Below are 20544 nucleotides of genomic sequence, written 5' to 3' on the forward strand. Positions count from 1 at the left end.
TGGAACATGCATGATGCACACTGACCCATGTTTTGTCAATCCATATTACATTTTCCGTATTCACTGCTCACAACTCGCGTAGGAAATGACATCTACAAGCTACAATGTGTCTGTGTTCCATTAGTACCTTTCGCCCTGAGAACTTTTCCAACGGAAGCCAATTTTTTTCAAAACAATGGAGAGACTAGTCATTCTGCCTGTGAACAAACCACTGTCCTACAGTGATGCCATCAACTTTTTAAGTGTCGGATACTCCTTCCTACTGTAGTCCACATGTATGTGTTGCCTGATAGCAATTTCGCCAAAGTTGTCTGTTTCAGTCACATGACACAATCTCTTCCTTGACTTTCCAGGCGTCAGAAATAACAGGGCTTGCAGCTGAAATGGCAGTCTCTTTATCATTTGTGACTCTCTTCACTGTCGCTGTAGAGATGTTCAATGCTTCTGCTACTCTGTCAATCATTTAACTCACTGATATCAAAGGCCCACCATTGTCCCTTCCCTTTCAAAGTAAACATGCAATCTGTATACAAATTCACGTGCTTGGTATTTCAGCATACAGTCTGTCTGTAAACTCAAGAGCAAGCAGCGTTTTTGATGGGGGAAGAACGCTGCCACTGGCCTACAGGGGCACCCAAAATCTGTTGCCCGTTACCTGTCTAGCACTTTAGATCGGCGTGCAGTGATGTACGTCGTTTCTGTTTGTATAATCTTAGTTGCCAGTGTCAGTCAGTTAACTTTGTATACTTACTGATATACTTCGATTTCCGGAAGTGATGGATAATCGTCTAGCATTGCAAGAAAATGTGCAGAATACGAGGAAGAGGAGGTATTTGCAGAGTAACGAGCGTTCGATCATCTCTAATGTTATTACATCATGTATTAAAGAGGCGGCCCAAAAAGAACTGTTGGCTAATATCACTAGTCCCAATCAAAGGGCTGCAATTTATGCAAATGTCAGTCTCGTCCAATAGGACACATAAGGAAGGAACGTGAAAATAAGCTGCATAGTTTAGTGGAATCGCCACAAAGGAAAACTAATAATCTTGGGAGGAAAGCAATCATTATAGACAGTTTCAAAATCACGTAAAACCTTTTATGCTTATGGAACACTAAATCTCGGTCACTATTCACCTGATTTTGAGACATATTGCTTGAAATTTGTGCGCAATAGCTATTCTAAACACTTCTGAAATTTTCTTTGAAACATGTACATCGATTCTGAACATCTAAGCAAAAAGCTTGACATACGAGGCGCGTTCACATATTAATTTTTATTTTTTGGTAAGAACTTTATTTGTTAATCTACAGCAATGTTATCCTCTTCAAGATATTCCCCATTACTTACTATATAGTGCCAGTGCTTTTTCCAATTCCCGAAATTCTTTAGGAACTGTTTCTTCAGGGTAGTTTATAGGTCTCTTAACTGTGCATTTTTAATCTCATCTATGCTCGTAAAACTGTTGTCCTTTATGGCCTGCTTTGAAATGTTTATACCACTTGTATGCCCTTGGTTCACTTATAACAGGCTCACCAAAAGCAATATTTAACATTTCTAAAAATTTCATACACTTCATTCCATTCCTATAACAAAATTTAATACAGATTCTCTACTCTATTTTTATACAAAACAAATAATCGTTGATGCTACCAAAACACATGTAACCTTTTGGACAGCTGACAACAGAGTAAATACCCAATATGCATAACGATGTACACATACTTTTGAGACATGTTTACAAAGACAGTGACAAAAAAGTAGTGCAAATCAGACTAATGCAACATGCAAAGTTATAAATTTATGCTTACTTTTTAAACACTTATTGTGTTGCAAAAATTGTCAAGTTTCAATGCAGTCCTTCAAAGAAAACTTCTACCTTTTAGTAGAAACATGAAGTGAGAACAAGCCTCAAATTCTACAGATCGATTGCATTATATGGGATTTGCTTTACGAATAGCAATAGAGGAACATACAATACATTCACATGAACAGGCATTCGGTTCTATGTTTGTAGTATAATCCTGACTTCCATTCTGATCTTAATACTATTTACTCAATAATGTTGTGTTTCGGAAGAAGCTATCATTTCCTGTATTGCTAATGGTCTTAATACATTTCTCTAAAAATGAATGCGGCTGAGACGTATCTGTACACGGCATCACCACAGATTCAAAGCGCATGCCGCGGCATGGGTGGTACTACATTGTGAAACAGCTTGTAGAAGCGCCTTGTGACGTAGCAGGGTTGCCAGAGTGGGGACTTGCTTGCTCGCTCTTCAGTTTACCGACAGACTATAGCTCCTTTCCCAAAAGCCCTCTTCTCTGCACTAAAGGCAGCCATTTTCACTTACACACACTTTTCCATTTATAAAAACAGCAAGAATTCACAGAAGTAACAGAATGCACACGTATACACACAAACCTGAATGCAGCCTGTGGCATAACCGACTGAAAACAGCGGTCAGCCAGCACTACGGCAACACTGGGGCAATGCCGCGGTAATATAAACAAGAGCTCACAATTGGACTGGTCATTGTGGGTGCCGAAGCACATGCGCCATGGCTGTGTCAGCTGTCAGAGCTCTTCTCTCGCCATATTGAGTATATATCACCAACTCATTTCGACCTCACGCCATCCATGTATTGAATGAAAGCATAGTCAGACACAACACAGTCCATCAATGTGCCCCCAAACACTTTGATAACTGACTCACAGTTAAACCACCACCTTTATCGCATCAGAACACACTTCTATGGTTCACACAGCTCGAGAGTCAACTTACACTCACCATCATCATGGCTGATGAAACCAAATGCGGCTATGTTGTCGACACACTACATGAAGAAATTGCTATCAAGGTGCAAGATTTTTAGCCTTACTGCAGTGCACTGAGTGTTACATGACTCTTAAGAATGCTGTGATAACCCACCTTTTGCAATCCGAGGCAAAGCATCTTGAGAAACGCTGCTAGCAGGAATTTTCAGACAGCACTCTCTTGCAGCTGCTACACCAGCTACAGACATTATCAAGCAATACCATGAACAATGGCACCCTGAGAAACATCTGGTTGCCACGTTTCTCTCCAGACATACAAAAGATTCTCACAGTATGCACCTGAGACCTACATGCATTAGCTTAAGCCACAGATCACATAGCAGAAATGTACCTGTCTGCTGTCGTAGCAACTGTCGGCTCGCAGTAAGACTTTGTTACTGCATCACTACAGATCAGATCACAGAGCTTATTGCATAAGTTGCTGCTCTACAAACATGGCATTCCAGTCACTGACCTCAAATACATCACTCACCAACGAAGGGCCTTCATCACCAAAAATTTGCTGGTACCACAAGTGTTTTTGGTCATGTGATATGCTCACTCAACCAAGGTCTACGCCATAAGTTAGAAGTGCAGTTTATCATAGCAAACATCACACATCCTATACTCAGAGCTGACTTCCAATAATATTAAGGCCTTCTACGAGATCTTCACATTGTCAGCTCACCAAAATGTGTCTAGGTGTCACCAATTTCTACCATCATTGTATGTATAATCAAGCACTGTTGATCACTACACTGAATTACATTCTATGCAGCTCGCCTAGACCAAGTGACTGACTGCTGTGGAGTAATGAAGCTGAGAGTTTTCAACAGTGTGAAAACTGCTATCACCAACGTTGCTCAATTAGTGCACCCTGTCCCACAAGCATCACTTGCCTTAATTGTTGACATGTCAGCAATAGCAGTAGGTGGCACACTACTACAACAAATATATCAACAGTGGCAAACCTTGACATTCTATGCAGCAGAAAATCTATCTACATCACAACGTCTAAATATAACCCTGCAAACCACCGTAAGTGCATGGCAGAGGGTACGTCCCATTGTACCAGTTACTACAGTTTCATCCCATTCCAGTTATGTGTGGAGTGTGGAAAGAATGATTGTCTGAATGCCTCTGCATGCGCAATTAATTATTCTAATCTCACAATCCCTATTCACCAATATGTAGGGGGTTATAGTATATTTCTGGTCATCATTTAGAGCCAGTTCTTGATACTTTGTTAACAAACTTCTTCGGTACAGTGTATATCTATCTTCAAGAGTCCTCCAGTTCAGTTTCTTCAGTATCTCTGTGACACTCTCCCATGGATCAAACAAATCTGTGAATATTCGTGCTGCCCTTCTCTCTCTCTCTCTCTCTCTCTCTCTCTCTATATATATATATATATATATATATATATATATATATATATATATATATATATATATAAGGTAAGTCTTTCCGCTCCCGGGATTGGAATGACTCCTTACCCTCTCCCCTAAAACCCATATCCTTTCGTCTTTCCCTCTCCTTCCCTCTTTCCTGATGAGGCAACAGTTTGTTGCGAAAGCTTGAATTTTGTGTGTGTGTTTGTGTGTCTATCGACCTGCCAGCGCTTTCGTTCGGTAAGTCACATCATCTTTGTTTTTAGATATATTTTTCCCATGTGGAATGTTTCCCTCTCTCTCTCTCTCTCTCTCTCTCTCTCTCTCTCTCTATATATATATATATATATATATATATATATATATATATATATATATATATATAAAGACCAATTTAAATATGTCTGCTTGTGAGATGTCTGCTTGTGTCTGTATATGTGTGGATGGATACGTGTGTGTGTGCGAGTGTATACCCATCCTTTTTTCCCCCTAAGGTAAGTCTTTCCGCTCCCGGGATTGGAATGACTCCTTACCCTCTCCCCTAAAACCCATATCCTTTCGTCTTTCCCTCTCCTTCCCTCTTTCCTGATGGGGCAACAGTTTGTTGCGAAAGCTTGAATTTTGTGTGTGTGTTTGTGTTTGTTTGTGTGTCTATCGACCTGCCAGCGCTTTCGTTCGGTAAGTCACATCATCTTTGTTTTTATATATATATATATATATTTCCCTGTTAGGCCTATCTGGTAGAGGTCCCACAAACTAGAAAAATATTCTAGAACCAGTAGTGCAAGTATTTGTAAGCAATCTCCTTTGTAGACTGATTGTACTTCTCAAGTACACCTGCACCTAAACAGACTAGGTGCAATGACTTTCAGCAAAATGCTGCTGGACTTACGTAAAATTATAAAAAATAAGGGAAACTAATAGTCTGCAGGGGGTGACTATCCAAGAATACCATATGCAAACAAAAAACGCAAGTGTAATTGTAATAAGAAAGCAGTTGAACCAACACAGAACGACATTAAAATGAAAAAAAGTGGGAATGCAAATAGTGTTGGCAAAAATTACTTAACATTTGTTCACCAAAATATATGTTCCCTAGCAAATAAGACCCAACAGCTAGAAGGGGAGCTGGAGTCTACAGAGTGCTCAGTTGTTTGTCTCACTGAGCATTGGTGCAATGAGGCTGAAATTAATCAATTAGTCTTGCATTCTTATAATTTAGTGTGTGCATATTGTAGGACTTCCATGAAGTGTGGAGGGTGTTGTATTTATGTAAAACAAAATTATCAGTAAAAGACCAGAAGCGGTTTAGGTGCAATCAGTGAAGAGCAACATTTTGAACTGGCAGCAGTTGAAATCAGGGACCAATACAGGTGTAGGAATTTGATTATCTTGTGTATATAAAGATCTCCTAGTGGAGACTTCAACATCTTTTTCTCCAAACTTAACCATGTTCTTGACAAGATATCCACTCCAAAGAACCACATTCTCATATGTGGAGACCTAAATGTAGATAAACTGAATCCTGATGCTACATAGGACTCATTACTAAGTCTTGCTCAAAGTTTTAATCTAGTTCCAATGGTTAACAGTGCAACAAGAATAACAAAATACTCAACGACAGCTGTTGATCAGGTATTAACAGATTTAGGCAAAGAAAACTGTGAGGTGGTGGTTGCAGAGCTAGGATTATCTGATCACTCAGGTCAAATCATTAATATAAAAGTGGCTCCAGAAGAAACAAAGAAAATGCATATTTACAGACGAATTTTTTCCAAACAAAGTAGATATGAGTTTGCCAAACAGATAGCAGGACAGACATGGGACTCAGTATACTCAGAGATAGATGCAAATGAAAAATTCAAAAATTTCATGACATTGTTTAAATTAAATTTTGAAGAAACATTTCCTAAAGTGTTATGTCCATTATCAACAGCAGGAAAAAACAAGTGGGCCACAAAAGGCATCAAAAAATCGTCTGAAACACTAAAGTACCTGAGCTCCATTAAACACAGCCAAACTAATCCTGCTTTCTCACTCTTTTATAAAAGATATAGGAAAACATATAGGAAAATATTGCTTGCAGCAAAAAGAGCTCATAACTCCAAACTGGTACTCTCTGCTGAAAACAAAATAAGGCAGTGTGGAATATTATAAAGCAGGAAACTGGTACCAGGAAAATGAGTCTGTCAAACTTGAAAATCAAAGAGGAAGGGACTCTAATAAAAGACCCAATATATTTGGCAAATTATATAAATGATTATTTTAGTAGCATAGGTATAAAATTACAGGAAAATTTTCTAACAGCCCCTCAGGTCAAAAAGCCAAATAATGGTGTATTACACTCAATGGTGTTATTCCCTACAACACAAGAAGAAGTCTACAAAGCAGTCAGCAAACTGAAAAACAAAAACTCAGCTGGTCTGGATGAAGTCCCCATTTTCATAATTAAGGACTGTATCAAGAGCCTGCTTCCACCTTTAGTTGATATTATAAATCAATCTTTCAAGCAGGGCTCCTTTCCAGACTATTTAAAATATGCTAAATTACTACCTCTCTTCAAAAAAGGTGATGCAGGAAAAAATTGAAAATTATAGGCCAATTTCTCTACTCTCATGCTTTGCAAAAATATTAGAAACTATTTTGAAAGATAGGCTAATGAATTATTTAAATAAATACAACTTACTGTCTGTTGACCAGTTTGGATTTATATCAGGGAAAAGCACAGAATCAGCAACAGCACACCTCACAAAACACATTCTAGAAGCATTAGATAAAGGGAACTACACAACAGGTATATTTCTTGATCTAACTAAAGCATTTGATACAGTAGACCACAACATATTGTTAAATAAGTTAGATGAACTGGGAATAAGGGGACTTGTGAAAAAGTGGTTCCAGTCATATCTAAAAAATAGAAGACAGATAACTGAAATCTCACATATTTCAAGTTGCTCAAACTATATTGTATACTTCAGACCCAAATTATGTAAATATAGGTGTCCCACAGGGTAGTGTCCTTGGCCCAATACTATTCCTCATTTACATAAATGACTTCCCACAGAGCATCAAGCATGGACAAACAATATTGTTTGCAGATGACTCAAATGTTCTAATCAGTGACAAATCACCAGATGCACTGAAAGAAAAAGCCGAACAAACACTGAACAGTGTACGTGAGTGGGCATACAATAATAAACTAACACTAAATTAAAAAAATAAATAAAATAAAAAAAAATAAATGCTGTTAACTTCTATGTCTGCAAAAATCCACACTATAACAACTTTAAATTAAACGATGAAACTATAGAATGTGTAGACTACACAAAATTTCTTGGTATCCATGTTGACAGTCAGTTAAAGTGGGAAGAACATATTAAAATACTTAGTAACAGAATCGCTACTGCATGCTATGCTCTTAGAATTCTGACTCCAGTGTGTGATACTACATGTGTCAGATCTGTATATTTTTCTTATATCCACTGTGTTATTACCTACGGAATAATATTTTGGGGAGTCAACTGTAAAAATATTCAAATAGTTTTCAAATAACAGAAAAGAGCAATTCGTATAATAACAAAGAGTGGCAGTAGGGCTTACTGAATTGAACATTTCCAAAAGCTGGAAATCCTAACTGTCCCCTGTGAATACATTTTTCAAAGTATTATGTATGTAAAAAAAATATTGACTGCTATGTTAAAAATTCTTTAGTACACAGCTATGAAACTAGAAACCAATACAATCTGCATCTAGAGAGGAAAAATAAAGTTAAAACTCAGCAGAGCTTGTTGTACAATGCCGTTAAATTATACAATAAATTACCCCAAAATATAAAAGATATTGACACAACTGGAAAGTTCAAAACAAAACTAAAAAAATTTTTATTAAATAAATGTTATTACACAGTAATGGACTATCTGAATTAAAACACGTGGTGTAATTAAGCCTGCATTGTAATACACAAGGAAAAAATTATAATATGAAATCCAGAATTGTTCAGTACTATAAGAAAATTACATAAGGATATAAAACTAATGTAAGATACCTTAAAAATGTGTGTAAATATTAATTTTATGTGTATAAATTGTGGGTATATTGTATTGCATATGATTTTGTTGACGAAATCCACACAAAGTAAATTGTTACATAGAGAGAGAGAGAGAGAGAGAGAGAGAGAGAGAGAGAAAGAAAAAAAGAAAAAAAAAGAAAGAAAAAAAAGAACCTACAGTCTACCACCTGCTTTACCCATGATTGAGCCTATGTGATCATTCCATTTCTTATCTCATCAATGTATTACAAACATGAGTTGGCCACGTCCAACAGTGACTCACTGATATTTTGGTCATAGGCTACTATGTTTTTCCAGTTGTGAAGTGCACAAGTTTACATTTCTGAACATACAGAGCAAGTTGCCAATCTCTGCACCTGCTGTACAGAGCTGTTCTATGTATGACTGCGAGCTGTATGTGGCATACGCTTCAGTTAGAAAATTCAGGCACATGGTCGAAGGTGAACATTTTACTCTCATCACAGACCACAGAACACTGCATTCCGTCAATGTCCAGACAAAGCAGCACCATGCCAGCACCTTCATTGCTTATTTCTTAGAGAGTTTACAACCCCTACCAACCACGTCGAGCAAAAACTCAATATCCTAGTGGATGCTCTCTCTCACATTGAATTTATTTCAAGCGCAACCGATTAGAGGCGCTAGCCTTGGTGCAAGAATCTGACAACGAGCTTCGCGATTTATTGGCACAGCCATCCAGTTTTCAGCTCTGTCATACCAAAGTGGCACTGACGAATATGCGCTACTGTACCATGACATCTCCATGTTGAAGCCAAGACTTTGTGACTGATGGTTTTCAACAGTAGGCAATAGCATCTCTGTACAACCTGTCTTATCTTGAGGTGCACACTACAGCACACTTGGTGTAATGAAGTTTTGTGTGACCTAACATCAACAGAGACTGCAAGCATTTGTTCACCAACACATGGCCAGTCAGCAAAATCACATCACACATCATGTCAGTGCACCCCGTGGCACATTCATTCCACTAAACAAGTGATTCATTGATGTCCATAGAGACATCACTGGACCATTGCCTCCATCTGAGGGATGTAACTACTGTCTCACCACTGTTAACTGATTCATTTGCAGGCTTGAGGTCTCCCCCTTATCCGACATCACCACCAAGACAGCCGCAATGACATTCTTTTGGCGTACCATTGTGCATTATCACTGACCAGACCAAGCAGTTTGAATCCTACCTGTTAAAGGCACTCGCCACCCTGTTAGGCACAAAGAGTATCTGGACAACGGTTTACCACTCTGCAGTGAATGATTTGGGGAACGCCTACGTCATCAGTGTAAACTATCTCTTCAGTGCCCTGAGTCCCAGTGGTGGACTAAGTCGCTACCGGTTGTCCTGGGCCTCAACACGGTCATCAAGGACGATCCGAAATCAACTACAGCTGGCCTTATCTATGGACAGCTAATCTGACTGTCCAGTGAGTTTCCTTGCAATACACTCAAAACTCCCATCAATGTGTCAGACTTTTTTAGCAAGGTTCACTCGCAAATAAAGCAACTACATCCTACTGCATCAAGAAACCAAGAGACTCGCCACCTTTTTGTTTTTGCCAACCTGTTGAAGTGCTGTCAAATATTTGTTCTGCTCAATACTATCCACAGGCCTTGGCAGCCACCGTATGATGGGCAGCACCCAGTACTTAGCAGAGGACAAAATATTTAAGGTCGATGTTGTGGGTACCCCCACAACAATTTCCATCGATGGTCTGAAACCCATTTTCAGCGCCTGCCACACCACCTACAGACACACCTGAATCATGTATCACTCCACTATTCATTGTCGACAAGCCAGCACAGACATTGAGTGCTACTCCTGTTGGCTCCACAGCAGAAAGACCTGTCGTCACTTATTAGTGGGGTGGTAGTAGGGATTTGAATGTAGTCTGGCATGATACTAGCTGCATATATTTATTTTCTCATTGCTAAACTCTCGGACTGAATTTTACATGCACACATGCAATTAAATGTTGCAATAAAGCTAATTTATCCTAAACTGTAATATTTTTGGTGATACTGACTTAGGTGCTAACTGACATAATGTCAGATGACAACAGACACAAACTGTTGAGATATCCAGAGTGTTCCATTCTGAACATCACGTGCAAATCCAATCACACCAGCCGCATGCCATCTGCATACTACATCATCGACTCATTTTGAACATCAAGCACCAGTCCACTGTTCTTCACATACATGCAATTAAATGATGCCATAAAGTTAACTTATACTGAACTGCAACAACTCAACACTTTATCAGTACAATCAAACAGAATTTCAGAAACTGTAAATTCTTCTAAATTCTTCTAAAATCCATAACATTTTGCTCTCAGTAAGTAATCACTGATACATTTTCAATCACAGTTGTATCCAACACTAGACAAAATGAAACTGAAGAAGAGAGAACATAAAATAAATTCAAGTTACATCACCATACATCATGAACCGTAGCGAAATGGATCTTGCTCATTGTTGAGACCATTGTTGCTATGTACACAGGCAAATTTTATGTCTATAGCCCGGTCTGTGTAATATGATCCCTGTCAGTTCCAGTGAGCTGGGCGCAGCTGCTTCACACACCCATCTCAACCAATCATGTAAGGCGGTTTTGTAAACATCTCTATAACAATGCCTCAGTGTTGCCAGAGCTCTATAGATGGCTACTACTTTCTCACCTGCAGCAATCTGCACTTTGCAGTTGAAAGATGGCAACAGCACTGCCACCTGTCAGGGATCATCTCATGCCAACTTGACTACAGGCATCTTATACTACCACAATGGAATTATGTACTGAATAAAACTTTCTTTGTGAAAGGTCACATGAACTTCAATTACACTTAAATTTTTGGATCAAGTTTATTTCACATTTTAGCTTGAGATTGCATTTTATTCCTTGCCTGTCTCATTTCAAATTGTGTAAGTACTTGTAATTTCCTTAAAAATGTGCATTTATACACTTCATTTTGTGTTAGGCACTGTTGGCTGCAGTTGTCTTGGTGTCGCTGATGTGGCTCTGTTTTGTTTCACTTGTGGTGAGGTATGGCATCTCGTTGATGTTGATTTTTGATCTTTTATTATTCTGACTGACATGTATTACAGTATTGATTTTTAAATGGAGAAAGTTGCATATTTCCTTGTATGGTTTACCTGTTATTAGGCCACAAATGGCAATGTTTTCTTGTAATGGAAATCAATGTCTCTGCTGTCTTTCTTGAACATTTTTCAATTTTATATTTACAGATCTATTTGAAATTTCGATTTTGCCATGTAATACTGCTTTAAATAGTTTGGTTGACATTTATGTACCGAGCTATTTTAATTTGTATTGCTTTCTGTGTTCAAATTTCAGCAACTTTGGGACGTTGCAGCTATGGCCTTGTTAGTGCAATATGGTTCCAGCATTATGTTACATAACACATGCACTTTTTAATAAGTGATGTCAAATAAAAACTATCTCTGAGGCCACAGGCATACTGTCACTAATGACAACCAAAGGGAAAATTTTTTACCTCATAACATGTTGAATTGCCTGTGTCAGGCAGGCACTGGAGTAGTATTGTGTATTCATTTTAATAGGTAAGTTTCTCAGCTCTACTACTTTGTTTCAATGTGTTTGTTTTAGTATGTTGTCTTATATTCTATGTTTAACACCACAGACCTGATGTTGGGATCTCCCAAAATGTGTCATGAGGTGACGTTTGGTGATCAAGAAAAGTTTATTACCATAATATTGTTTTATACAAAAATATTACCACAGAGTTCATGACTACACAGGCAGGTTGTGTAGATCAGTTATATTCATAATTCCAAGATTGCAGCATTTGCCATAATTTCCACAAAAAAAAAGAGGATTGAATACTAATACTACTCACTGCAAGGAGAAGGCATTGAGAAGCAGATAGACATATTTATAAGTAGACTATTGGGTAAGCTACTGGACTAAGTCCTCCTTCAGATATAGAAACACACACACACACACACAGAGGCACTGTCATCTCTGGTTGATGAATGCCATTTTTAAAATAAACAAATGATTTGGAAGGAATATGTACTAAAGAGCACAAAGCCGTGATTGCTCAAAAATTTCTATGGCTCAGATACAATAATCACTTCTGTCTTCTTTTTCTCTTCTATGTTTTTACCAGTCACCCATGTACACTCTGTTGAAACTAATCTCTCACTTTTGTTCCCTGCCTGACTTGCCAATCTTGGAGAAGACCTTCTCTATCATAACCCAACTGTTCATGAAAGTGATCTACACATAATAAAAGTGACTTTACATCTGGTCATAGCGGTTCAATGTTAAAATGATCAACAAAAAATATAGTGATTTCACAGTAAAAAACTAATGTTCTCGGTGAAGAACTAATTTCATAAGTTTCCTCTTTTACTGTATTGAGCTGAAGTAAAATCATTATTTATTAATAAACAAATATAATACCTCTTGAAACTGTGGCATGCCAAACATTTCCATTTTGAAATGAGGAGGAATGGTCAATAAGCACTTTATGGAATCCACATCACAGATGTTAGAAAGCATCATTTCAGGAAGTGACGTAAGGAATTGTTCTGTTATATTTTGTCTGTTATGTTCAAATTCTTCTTTCATTTTCTCCAACTGTTGTCTCTGTAACAACAAAAATGAAGATTCTACAGTCTTATAACTACAAAACTGGTGACCTCGCGTGTCAACCTCTGTTCAAAAGATAACTTGGTCCCCAACATGTAATTATTATTACCCTAACTAAAACTTGGTACCCAATGCATTATTTTTAAGTTTGCATCTTTTCATTGCAAATTACCTTTTTCTGAGTTAATAGTTTAATAACAAATAAATGCAAAAATTCAGTGTTACAGATGTGCACTTACAAAAATATTTTGAAAAGTTCACACTCTCTACAAAACATTTACCCCTTTCTGCCCTTTGTCTTACATTTTCACATTTGAGGCAAACAAATTATTCAGATTCAAAAGCTAAACATGTGATATAATTACTGGTGTAGTTTCTCATTTACCGGTAGTTGTATGTACAATACATAACTGCTCATCTGAGACTGCTCTAGTAACTCTTCACCATCTCTGTTGAGTCATTAATCACAACACCTAAGGCTCCTATGTAATGGGTCAACTGCTTTATCCTAGAATTCTTGCATGTGAGTATTGCATTCAAGCACTACTTGGTCAGATGCACTTCTATGAATACTCTCTAATTGTTGAGAGGGTTAGGAACGCATACACCCTTCCAAAAATATCTTTATTTAGAAAGCCTGACAAAAAAGGAATTTTCTCTTGTTCTGAAAAAAATGCCTTAAATGCCCATACAAGTGCACCTTTCTAAAGGCCTGCCTTCCTATCAAACATATTAAATTTACAAGCTTCGGTGAAGTCAATCTGTGGGAACCTCAGAGTTTTACACATTATCACATCACTTGTGTTAAATGTCTACACAAGTGCAACTTACAAAAGGCCTCCCTTCATATAAAAAATATTAAATTCACAAGCTTAGGTGAAACCAATCTGCAGCAAACTCAAACCTTGTGTTTCTAAATTTAATTTGCTCCTTCCTCTTTATACAATTCTCTACTACATTTTAACCTTGACATCAGCATCTAAAGCATCATTTTATGAGTTTTCATCGCATAACTACAGTTCTTGGATGAGTAAATATATTTATTTTTCTCTCTTCTCAAGTGTGTCAACTCTTCAGCCAAGCTCATTAACATTATTTTGAATACATTTCTCTTACTGAGATTTTGAGCTTGTAGATGGTGTGATAGGATTGAGCAGAAATCAATGTTCCAAAAACAGTTAAAAATTAAATGGTTCTTCATGCAGAAAGTGAAAAAGCATGCAGTTAAAGGAATTCGGTGCATGAAGTGTGACTTTTGGTTACACAAGAAGTGCGCAAAAGAGTGTTTGAAATTTACAAATGACACTATTCAGTGGACATGCATTGACTGCATGAGTGATAACTTCTACACTATGCTATAAATACAAATACATTTGTTTCCTTCAAGGGAATATTAATGCTCTGAAAACAGAGTTGTTGCTGCTAAAACACGAAAATGTTGCATTGAAACATAAGAACACTGTGCTCATGAAAGAACCCCAGTGGTAGTTGAATGTAAATCCACAAATATGCGGTGTTACAAAAAATGACTGATTGCAAGACAATTCAGTCACCACTGTGGGAAAAAATAAACTAAACATACAGAAGAGCTGAACAAATATAAGTTGACAAGTGTAACGTATATTAAAGACAAAAAGAAGTATCATAGTTAAGGCAGAAAATATGTAACCCCATGCTAAAAAACATAGTGGTGCCTAACTCCAAAATCAATGTTCGAACAAGAATTTGGTTGCACCGATGATGTACACATTTCCAGAACACTTTAAGTTTAGGGGAAAGTGCAACAGATAAGTGTAACTAGGATCACAAAAGTGCTTTTATTCAATAGGTTATGTTTAAAAATATTTAGTAACATGCTCACAGATACTTGCACAATTATAAACACAAAGGAAAGTGATAAGTAGTGAAGGGGTTGATAATTGCCATATAGCAAGACAGATGAAGTGAAACCATCATGTGGAAATAATATGCAAAAGCCTATAGATAGGAGTCAAGGTAGATATATTTTGCAATTACATTATAAATGGTTTAAATACATCTACATACATACCCTGCAAGTCATCATATTTTGCATTGGATTACAAATGGTTTAAATACATCTACATACATACTCTGCAAGTCACCGTATGTCCAGTGACAGAAGGTAGCTGGTACCACTACCAGTCATTCACTTTCCTGTTCCACTCGCAAATAGAGCGAGGGGAAAAGATTGTATGTCTGCCTCTGTATGAACCCTAACTTCTCATATCTTGTTTTCAAAATCCCCACATGAAATGTACATTGGAGACTGTAGAATCATTCAGTAGTTGTCAGCTTCAAATGATGGTTCTCTAAACTGTCTCAACAGTGTTTCATGAAGAAAGCACTGTCTTTGCTCCAGCAGTTCCCATTTGTGTCCAGGAAGCATCTCCGTTGTACTTGTGTGTTGATCAAACCTACCAGTAACAATCCTGCAGCATTCCTCTGAATTACTTCACGTTTTTCTCCAATGTGACCCAGAGAGGATCGGAAATATTCAAGTAATACTGAATAATGAGTCACATGAGTGTTCTATAGGCCATCTCTTTTTATAAACGAGCTACACTTCATTAAAACCCTCCCAATAAACCAAAGTTGACCACTGCCTTCCCTACTACTATCCTTATATACTTGATACATTTCTTATCAGTTTACACATTTACACCTAGATATTTAATCGATACGACTGTGTCAAGTAGCACACTACTAATGCTATACGCGAACATTATGGGATAGTTTTCCCTACTCATCTCCATTAACTTACATTTTTCTACATTTAGAGGTAGCTGCCATTCATCACTCCAACTGGAAATTATGTCTAAGTCATCTTGTATCCTCTTACAGTCACTCAACAACAACACCTTCAAACATCACATCATTATCAGCAAACAGTCACATTTTGCTGCTCACCCTGTCTGGCATATCACTTACATATACACAGAATAAGAGTAGTCCTAACACACCCCACTAGGGCACTCTTGATGATACCCTTGTCTCTGACGAGCATTCGTTATCGAGGACAACGTACTGGGTTCTGTTACTTATGGACTCTTCGAGCCACTCACATTTCTAGGAACCTATTCCATATGCTTGGTATTCATTAACAATCTGCAGTGGAGCACTATGTCAAACACTTTCTGAAAATCTAAGAATACAGAATCTGCTTGTTGGCCTTCACCCATGTTTTGCACAATATTGTGTGAGAAAAGAGCGAACCGAGCTTCACACATGCAATACTTTCTGATTATTTGTGAATAGGGGTTTTTCCATCTCAAGGACATTTATTATATTAAAACTTAGGAATGTTAAAGAAATCTGCTACATACCAATGTTAAGTATCATAGTATTTGTGAGTGGAACAAGAAAGGAAATGACTGGTAGTGGTACTTGGTACCTTCCATCATGGAACATACAATGGCTTGCAGGGTATGTGTGTAAATTTATTTAAACCATTTATAATCCAATGCAAAAATGATGGCTTGCAGAGTATATATCTAGATGTATTTAAACCATTTATAATCTAATGCAAAATATATCTACTTTGGCTCTTATTTATAGGCTTTTCCATATTATTTCCACATGATGGTTTCGCTTCATCTTTCTTATTGCTATACAACAATTATCAACCCCTTCACTTTTAAACATAACCTATTTGAATGTAGTCCGCAGCTCGTGGTCTTGCGGTAGCGTTCTCGCTTCCTGCGCACGGGGTCCCGGGTTCGATTCCCGGCGGGGTCAGGGATTTTTCTCTGCCTCGTGATGACTGGGTGTTGTGTGTTCATCATCATTTCATCATCATTGACTCGCAAGTCGCCGAAGTGGCGTCAACTAAAAAGGACTTGCAATACGGCGGCCGAACTTCCCCGCATGGGGCCTCCCGGCCAACAATGCCATACGATCATTTCATTTCATTTATTTGAATGTAAAGTATCAAAATTACAGTCTGTAATTTTGCATATCTGTTCTTTTACCCTTGTCATATACAGGAGTCACTTGAACTTTTTTCCAGTTGCTTGGGACTTTGTGCTGGAAGAGATACTCATGATAAATGCATGCTAATATGGGGCCAGTGCCATAGACTACGCTCTCTAAAACTGAATTGAGATTTCATCTGGACCTGGTGACTTATTTGTTTTCATGTCTTTCAGTTGCTTCTCTAAAATAGGGATGCCTATTACTATGTCCTCCATACATTAGTCTGTGCAACAGTCAAACAATAGCATTAGCAAGTTAATTACAAATTCCAAAGATCATCTGAATGACTCTTTCATCAAAATGATGTGGAATGAGTCAGTTTATAGGATATGTATCCATAATTAGTGTTAACATTAATTGACACATTATTTTTTACTCCAACTCATGTCACTCACTTAAAAACCAGGTTTTTAACAGGCCACCAGTTTTTGAATCAAAACTTGTCCTTGTAAAAGAAGGAATCCAGGAGAAGTGATTTTAAATCAGATTTTAAACTTGCTCTGCTATGCATCAGACATTTTACATTATTGTGCAAATGCTCAAAATTTTTTGTTGCTGCATATCGAACTCCTTTCTAAACCACTGGCAGTTTTAATAATATATAATGAAGGTCATTTTTTCCTGTAGTGTTGTAGGTATTGACATCATTGTTCTTCCCAAATTGTGATGGATTAGTGCCTATTTATGACGAATTTCAGAGGCAAATATATGTACTATGATGGCACATTAAAATGCCTAACTCCTTGAAGAGGAACCTACATAGAGACCACGGACGAGAACTACACACTGTTTTCACTGCGCTTGCACTACCAATACTTTCACAATTAATAAAATATTCCAGGTTGTCATGCCTTGATCAAATGGATTTCACATTAAAATGTTTCACCTGCATTTGCAGAGGACATTTTCAAGGGGGATCAATACTTTTTTGCGTCTCCGATTCACACCCTGGCTCGCTACTGATTGCAGCAAAATTCTCATTATGCATGCTCCCACACACTGGCATGAAGATACATGCTTCAAATACCTCAGTGCAATAAGCTGTTGTTGGTTGCTGTCGTCCACTATTGCTATCACCAAATAGTGGAAGACCGGCACTTCTTCGGCAATAGGCTCTATATGTTATATAATTTTTACACCCTCCTCCGTCCTATCAAAATTTCTGGGGTTATTAATAATCTCTATGCCTTCTCTGTATAGCCTTTCATGGTCCTTGTGGCAGCCAGTACTCCATCAAAATGGATGTGGTGGTTTTCTGACTCCACAGTATGTTCTGAAACAGCTGATCCCCATCAAATGTTGATTGTTAAACATCCCAGGAATTTCAAAAGGAAGGAGGAGGGCATGAAACTGAATGAGGTCTGGACCCCAGTACTGAAGAAGACGAGTATCAGTCTTCCGCCATGGGGTAATAATTATAATGGACAATGGCAACCAACAACAGCCAACTCCACTCAGGTATTCACAGCAAGTGACATTATGCCACTGCTCAGGAGCACATGTAAACAAAATTTTACTGCAGTCAGCAGCGAGCCAGGGTGTGAATCAGATACTCAAAGAATCTATGAACCCCTTTGAAAAAGTTCTCTGCAAATGGGGAAGAAATGTCAGGTTTTAATGTGAAATCCATTTGACCACAGCATAACAGTCCGGAATATTTTATTAACTGTGACATTTCTAGCCAAGAAAGTTTACCTTTTACAATCAATACTTTTGTTCTAAGTGATGAGTTACCCCAGAAAATTATTCCATGAGACCTTATTGAGTGGAAATATGCCATATATGTCAGGAAGCTGATTCGTTTGTTTCCAAGCCTAGCAATTAAATGAAGAGCAAAAGTAGTTAAACTTAATTGTTTGCGAAGCCCAATAATATGCTTCTCCCAGTTCAAGTTTTCATGTGTACACCGAAAAATATAGAGTATTCTACCCTATTTAATGACTCCTGATTTTTCTCAAAATGAAGGGAGAGCCTATTTTCAGAGATCAATTTCACAATTCTTTGAAAAACAACATCAACAATATCTTCTGTTGCTTTCTATCTAATGGGATTTATTTTAACACTAATAATGTCATTTGACGAGGGCCTCCCGTCGGGTAGACCGCTCGCTGGGTGCAAGTCTTCGATGTGACGCCACTTCGGCGACTTGCGCATCGATGGGGATTAAATGATGATGATTAGGACAACACATCAGCCAGTCCCTGAGCGGAGAAAATCTCCGACCCACCCGGGAATCGAACCCGCTGACCACTCAGCTAATGGGGGCAGACATTTTAACACTATTATATTCATACATATAAGGAAAACTTTCCTATCTTTCAAACATTGTTTGGACCATTCGGCTCAACTTTTTGCATTGAGTTTGTTAACAACTTGTCTGTAGTGCCACAAATTCTATAAATCTCGTTTTTCTAGTGTAGCCTGGCTCTGAGCACTATGGGACTTAACTTCTGAGGTCATCAGTCCCATAGAACTTAGAACTACTTAAACCTAACTAACCTAAGGACATCACACACATCCATACCCAAGGCAGCATTCGAACCTGCGACCCAAGCGGTCTCGTGATTCCAGACTGAAGCGCTTAGAACCGCTCGGCCATCCTGGCCGGCTAGTGTAGCATGATTTCCATAATCAAACACCGTTGAAACCTAACAAAAAATACCCAACTGATGATAAGTTTATTATTTGGGGCTTGCAATATTTGGTGGATGAATGTATAAATAGCATTCTCAGTCAAGCAACCCTTCTGGAATCTAGACTGTAATATGCTAAATAAACTGTTTCTGAGCGCATCCTTTCGGAATGTCCTGGAGAAAGATGTCAGTAATGAAATTGGACGATAATTATTTGAAACTATTCTTGCCAACTGTCCTACAAAGGGGCTTTGTTGTTGTTGAGGTCTTTAGTCCAGAGACTGGTTTGATGCAGCTCTCCATGCTACTCTATCCTGTGCAAGCTTCTTCATCTCCCAGTACCTACTGCAACCTACATCCTTCTGAATCTGCTTACAAGGGAACCTCCCCATCGCACCCCCCTCAGATTTAGTTATAAGTTGGCGCAGTGGATAGGCCTTGAAAAACTGAACACAAATCAATCATGAAAACAGGAAGAAGTTATACGGAACTATGAAAAAAATAAGCAATATATACAAACTGAGTTGCCTATGTGCAAGATAGGCAACATCAAGGAAGGTGTGAACTAAGGAGCGCCGTGGTCCCGTGGTTAGTGTGAGCAGCTGCAGAACTAGAGGCCCTTGGTTCAAGTCTTTCCTCGAGTGAAAATTTTACTTTCTTTATTTTCGGAAAGTTATGATCTGTCCGTTCATTCATTGACGTCTCTGTTCATTGTAATAAGTTTAGCGTCTGTGTTTTGCGACTGCACCACAAAACAGTGCGATTAGTAGACGAAAGGACGTGCCTCTGCTATGAGAACCGAAAACATTTGATCGCAAGGTCATAGGTCAACCGGTTCCTCTCTCTTCCGTGCGCTGTAGTCGACTGACGTCGTGTTTTTCGATGTTTGTTTAGGTGTAGCGTCCCCATACTACAGCGCAGTTACCTCGCATCGGACGGACAGATAATAATTGTCTGAAAATAAAAAATTAAACTTTTCACTCGAGAGAAGAC

General features: G+C 38.1%; 1 protein-coding gene across 1 annotated transcript in view; it reads right to left on the reverse strand.

The window, feature by feature from the left end:
• The window catches only part of LOC126195688 (cohesin subunit SA-2-like), a 357264-nt gene that overhangs the window by 224208 nt on the left and 112512 nt on the right, over positions 1 to 20544 (reverse strand). Inside the window, exon 7 of the mRNA XM_049934316.1 lies at positions 12737 to 12922. Within this exon, the coding sequence (XP_049790273.1) occupies positions 12737 to 12922 (186 nt within the window). The remainder of the gene's footprint in view (positions 1 to 12736; positions 12923 to 20544) is intronic.

Source organism: Schistocerca nitens, chromosome 7, assembly GCF_023898315.1.
Source record: "Schistocerca nitens isolate TAMUIC-IGC-003100 chromosome 7, iqSchNite1.1, whole genome shotgun sequence".
Classification (NCBI taxonomy): Eukaryota; Metazoa; Arthropoda; class Insecta; order Orthoptera; family Acrididae; genus Schistocerca; species Schistocerca nitens.